The sequence below is a fragment of the Pholis gunnellus genome (assembly GCF_910591455.1).
Source record: "Pholis gunnellus genome assembly, chromosome: 6".
NCBI classification, from domain to species: Eukaryota; Metazoa; Chordata; class Actinopteri; order Perciformes; family Pholidae; genus Pholis; species Pholis gunnellus.
This window is the reverse complement of record NC_136532.1, coordinates 15,384,145-15,390,390: the sequence shown is the minus strand read 5'-3', so window position 1 is coordinate 15,390,390 and position 6,246 is coordinate 15,384,145. Positions and strand designations below refer to the sequence as shown.

Genomic DNA, 6,246 nt, shown 5'->3' with positions numbered 1-6,246 from the left:
AACGCAGATTCAAACACGACTCTCGAAATGTAAACAGCAGCTCTCCTAGGGTTCACCTAGGTCTGGTCTTTTGCCTCTTCTCATAACTGTGTAGATGTTTATTGGACGTTTTTTTTAGGCTGGCAGAATTTCCATATTATTCTTTTCTGATTTTTCTAACCTAAGCAAACTCCCTGTATAGCTCCACCCAAATGTACAGGCTAAAAAAGCGTCAATCGCCCTTTTAACTGCTGACCACTGGCATAGTTACGACAGGCCCCAGAGCACACTATTATGACAGGCCTAGTGCAAACTAGTTATGAAACCCACATGCACACACGCACACACTATTAAGTGCCAAAGGAATATAATTTAGGGAGCTTTGCTACCTTCTACTCCTGGTCTTTTCTTACTGCTGACTTCATGTTTGAAAGGCATCACTGCTCTCTCGGCTTGTCAGTTTCGACAGATTTGCGCCTAAACTAGCTATTGTGTATCGTAGGGTCTCGTCACATGATCACATACTTGACATTGGACAGAATCACCTTACATACCCAACAATCATCATTGCATATCTGTGCACGACAAAAATACCAAAGAAAATAAGATTAGTAATTTAGAATAGATTTTAAATACTTTATAGACTAGAAATACTACAGATGATTTTACCTTAAAAAATGAAAAGCATGACAGAGATATGTCTTTATAAGGAATAGAAAATGGCACCATTTTTTTATTAAAAGCACGTTTTTCTTTGAACACCACCATATTTCTGAGGTGACAATCTGAATCACTTGCAAGGGCCCGTTCTCTGCCCAACACATTGTTTGAGGGCCCGCTCTCTCTGTGGGCCCCCAACCCACCACACAGGCCCCAGTGCAACCGCACTGCCTGCACAAGCTCTCTAATACCACAACCAATTCTGGAGCCCACGCATCCAGCTCAGCTACTAAATGAAGGATGGCTCCACTCACCTCTCCATCAAGCCGTGTCCGCTGCAGCCCCCTTGCTGATACAGTTGCAGAGTTGGAACAGGGAATCCCCTCGCTCCATCAGATCCAGGAAGCTGAGAAGTTCATGGACACCATCATTTTGCCACCTGTGCTGCTGCTGTGTCTGTCCCTCCCTCCAGGATCCAGCTCTGGGCTCGACCTAAAGCCCAAAGTCTGCTCCATTCCATCCCATCACGAGCTCTGATCGGTTGTCGGTGCTCGTAGCAGGAGAGGAAGCTGCTACCCTTGTGACCTCACCATGACGTCAGCTGGAACACAGATACGACATCCTCGACCTGCTTGACTGTCATTCTGTTGCTGGTGAATCTGGGCCTCCTCCATCTCTCTTACCTCCGGTTCAACAGCGCACTTTACATCGGCATCGCAAGGGTCTCCTGTGTCCTGAGTGTTTCCTCCTCCTGTCTGATTTTCAGGTGTTAAGGTGACTGATGTCCTGGACATGATCCCCATGTAGCACCCAAGCCAAGCCCCCCCCCCCCCTCGCCCGGGCTGTAGTGAGCGGATTGTCATATCCGGTCTCATCCTTCCGATCTACTGAGGTATAGGCCGTTTTGGCTGCACTCCTAGCTTTCACACCTGTCTGCAGTCAACCTGTACAGAGATTTATTTGTCAATTTGAATCTCTTCTGGAACCGAGGATCATTCTTTGGGAGGTGGTCTTCACCGAAACGACCTGGGCGCGCGCATTTTAACAGATAATATGTTTTACTCTACTTTTAAATCACTCAAGTGACTACAGACTACCCGGTTACAAATAACAACTTCTTCTGTCTACACCTAAAGAACTTTCAGATCCACTGGCTCCCTCTTGTGGACCAGCTGTATCAGACATCCATCACGCTCATGAGATTCTCACTGTGACGTCACTGAGGGCAAGACTCTTTCTAAAGACAGACAAGGGCTGTTAACCACCAGAAAAATGTGTCTAAAATTGGTCCCACCAAGGAATGAACCATTACTATCCACTAATATAAAGCTTTCCTTGTTGTCTCTGACTTAGTTTATTTTACTACTTGTTTTAATTTAAATTTTTCTGAAAGTTGAGGAGCTGAGTGAACTCCTCCCCTGAACTCTGAGTATTTCAGCTCTCCCCGAGTTACTGGTGTTGGAGGAGGCCTTCCGGATGTTTCAAAAAAATCTGCACAAATGCAGCTTAATTCTGTGCTGATAATGAAAATGGCCGGGGCCGCTCCAGTGTTTGGTCTGTTGGCATCTGTCGACCCCCCAATGCAACCCAGTGTTTTTAAAGAAAATGTCTCTATTTCTTTTTTTAAATCATCGATTAATGGTTGAGTTTTTAAATTGTTCTTATTACTTCAATCTGGTTCAACATGTCTCTGGCTCAACTCATAGCCGTGGTCATACCTTAGACTTCTTTGTGTTTTGGACTTAATGTGTCTATGATGGACCTCTCCTTCTCTGACCACCAGTACATTTTATTTAATACTCTGTTGCTTTATAATAAAATATTACATTTCTGCCAATAGAGCCCCCTATTGCTACACCATATTGTTATCAAATATAGCTTTATTTAGCCACTGCTAAGGGACCTGGTCTTGATCCAACAGTTAAAAAGCATTTCAGACAAAGCTCAAAATTGCCCTATATTTCCAAAATTCTTGAGAAACATTTCACACCATAGACCATGCAACTCTAATTAATAGATCAAAGGATTTTGTGGGCTCTGGTTCTCCTCCTGCAGTTAAATACAACATTTTATGTCTCAATTAATTAATTCATTTCCTCAACAGACAACATGTGGCATACCTCAGGGATCAATTCTTGGACCAATTGTGATCTCTTTTTATGCTATCATTGGGTCATTATTCATGCTTTTATTTCCTCACGTCTGGACTGTTTTAACGCTTCGTTTGCCTTCATGCCTCAGTGGCCCAGATAGCTCAACTTCAGACTGTGCAGAACTCTGCAAATGCAGACTTCCGATGAAGACTGAACGTTCTTCTTACAAGTGTTAGCCTTTCTGCACTGGTTACCAATTTCTTTTAGAATCCATTTTAAAATCCTACTTATGACTTACAAGGCTTTTCATGGCCAGGCCCTATAGTACATCAGTGAACTTTTAACTCAAGCCTAAAAAGGCCTCTCAGATCTGCTGGATTGGGCCTGCTAGCAGTTCCAGGGTCCGGGTTAATGTCAATGGGTTATAAAGCATTTGATGTACAAACATCTCAGCTTCGGTACAACCTTCCAGTTCGTATCAATGTGCAGAAACTGTTTCTGCTTTTAAATCCTGTCATAAGACACACCTACAGACTTTCCATTTCCCCTTACAACTCATATTTGTTTAAGTAATTAAACAGCTCTGCCAACAACCACCTGATTTTAAGTTTGTTTGAATACTTTCACTTGTTCAGCCTGATCATTTATTTGTACATTTCTTTTACAGTATTTTAATTGTGTGCTAAAGTTTGCTGTTCTTAAGTTTTTCTTTTTCTTTTTGTGATTGTTTTTTAAGCTGGAGCAACTGAAAAATCCTGTACAAATACATTATTAATATTATTATTATTATTGTTATAGCAGCAGCTAAACAATTCACTTAATGCAAATACACATACATAACTGAGTAAACATCCATTAATCGATTATCCACTAAAGTGTTAACTGGGTAAACTCATAGGGATTTGATATAATGAGAAACAGGAGTCATACTACATTCATGCATTAATAAGCTTGTGTTTTTAAACCTTAATATGAAGTGCTACCTCTTACCATGCATCTGTTATTACTTCAATTGTCCTTAAATAGCCCATCAACATTTCCAATCACTTCTTAAAAACGCTCCTGCTCAGGCCTATAAGTGCCCTCCATATATCTCCCCGTGCCCCCCAGTGGGACAGGCCGTGTCTGTCCTTGTTCCTGTTTGTAAGGACGCGCGTCTCGGCCTCAGTCAAGCATTGCAGGCTGGCGCCGCCGCCTCTCCACTTCCACAACATCAGGTATAATGTTACTGTTTGTTGTGGCCTGAGAACACTAATAACGAGGCAGGGAAACAATGTTGATGGTAAAGCTGCTCAACATCACCTAAGATCACTCAACCCCGAGGACCTGTGTGCAGATTAAGTGACTTTACTTGGCTGACCAGAAGCGTGGTTTGGGTGCATACTGAATAAATGACCCCCCTTTCTAAACAAGTTAATCAATGTAGGACAGTTTCACTTGTTCGTCTCTAAAGATGCAAAAGCGTTTGTTTCACCACATTTTCGGCCACAAATTAATACTGTTTTATTCAAATCCCTGACTGGCGGTAAATCTGGAAATCCGTGAATAAAATGGGAAAACGTCTTTCAAATATATTTTATAAATTAGACTGCTTGTTTCCAGTAAGCAACAACTTTCGTGTCACCCTGCCACTGTAGGCCTATAACTTAAAATAAGGATTTAAAAAAAAGTGTATAACCCTGATTGCAAGCTAATACTGTAATTAAATACTCACTCAGAGAGAAGGGTGGATCAAGGATGTGAGGGGTTCCTGTAAGGTGAGAAGAAAAGGAGTGCGCGCAGGCTGGGTGTTGGCCAGTGTTTTGGAGAGGGGTGACAGATCTATCTCTACCTTGCTCTTTAGCCGGACCCTTGAATGATTCAAATCTCCCCGTGCCCCTCACTCATCAGTCAGTTAAGAGACACGTCCGGCAGCACCAGCAGCAGCTCGAGCAGTGCGTAAAAGGATCTAAATAGCTCTAAACAGCCAGCTGAGAAGGTTGGGATGCATCCCAGTTCAACGACCACGACGCCTTTTTCTGTGAAGGATATTTTGAAGCTGGAGCACCACCATGACTTTGAAAACGAATTCCTGATGACTGATCAAGTTGTTCCGATGAATTATGAGCACGTGCACGGTGCCTCCCGGACCAGGGACGCTTGGGGCTGCCAGCCTGAGCCGTGCGTCTCTGGGACGCAGGAGAAGCTCGACATTCACATCTCAGCAGCAGAAGAGGAGATCAATGAGCAGGGTAAGAGGATACATACGTGATAATCAATCAGTTATCTGCTGATTGTCGGTCAGGTTTGGGCCGACCGATGAAATGGGGCCTTGAGCGCGTGATAACAGGAATACCGGCCACGTTTTCCATTTCCTTGAAATCTCTCAATTTGATAAAAGAAATAGTTAGTAGAATATTTCTCTTCAATAAACAGAAATAAATGGGGAGGTCCATATATTTGCGATAATTTGCCACCAATCCAAAAGTGATCGAATAGGAGACATTCAAGGTTTTATTATTGTTGTTATTATTATTTGGTCACTGTGATCAGTTATTATAATCTCCGTAAGTACTCACACAGTTTAAATAGAAAAGGGGCACCGTTCTGGAAAAGTGGGACACATAATTTTGTATTGTTTTGGATTTAGTTCAGCTCTAAAATGTCGTCTTTCAAACGTCAAAATAATCAAATGTACTTCTTCCAACTCTTATTAACTTATTTAATGCATCTTTGTGGTTTTTATTTTACTTTATTATATATAACAAGTATAAAGTGGGCTGTTTTTCATTTTATTTTAATATGTACATGACATCCAGCTCCATCAACAGATTTCTTTAGTTTTCTTTTAGAAAAAAAGTATACGTTAATTAATACGTAGGCCTGTAGTTAAAATGGATAAAAGCCAAATCGTTTACAGATGTAACATTCAGTTTTATGAAGTTTGACTTTATGTGACTCTTTTCTTTTATAATGTGCAGATATACGCGGTCTTGACAGTTCACCTGACTGTGACAAAAACCCTAAAAGCAGACCCAGGCTGCGCAGGAAGCCCCGAGTCCTCTTCTCCCATCCCCAAGTGTCCGAGCTGGAGAGGCGCTTCAGACAGCAGCGCTACCTGTCCGCCCCGGAGAGAGAGCACCTGGCCCACATGCTCAAACTCTCCTCTACGCAGGTCAAAATATGGTTTCAGAACAGGAGGTACAAATGCAAGCGCCAACGGCAGGACAAGTCTCTGGAGCTGGCGGGGTATCCACCTGCAGCGAGGAGGGTGGCGGTGCCGGTGCTGGTGCGGGACGGGAAGCTCTGCAGCGCAGGTTCCCATTCAGCAGCACCTTATAATGTGACTCTCGGACATTACAATCCCGTGTTTGGATATGGAACCAGCAGCGTGTACGGCTGCGGTTATCACAGTGCGTCACCTTCAGCAGCACAGGTGACTAATAACCAGCTGGTAGATTTAACAGGTAACAGCGAGGGGCCTTTCACCCACGGACACTTCCAGGCGTCATTACAGGGTGTAAGAGGCTGGTGA

The 6,246-nt window shown here is 43.0% G+C and overlaps 1 protein-coding gene across 1 annotated transcript; it reads left to right on the top strand.

The window, feature by feature from the left end:
- Positions 1-4,716: 4,716 nt before the first annotated feature.
- nkx2.7 (NK2 transcription factor related 7) lies at positions 4,717-6,246 on the top strand (the record flags this gene model as incomplete). The annotated part of the gene is made up of 2 exons (XM_079160742.1): positions 4,717-4,963; positions 5,693-6,246. 2 exons carry the CDS (start codon positions 4,717-4,719, stop codon positions 6,244-6,246), a joined length of 801 nt encoding a protein of 266 aa, XP_079016868.1.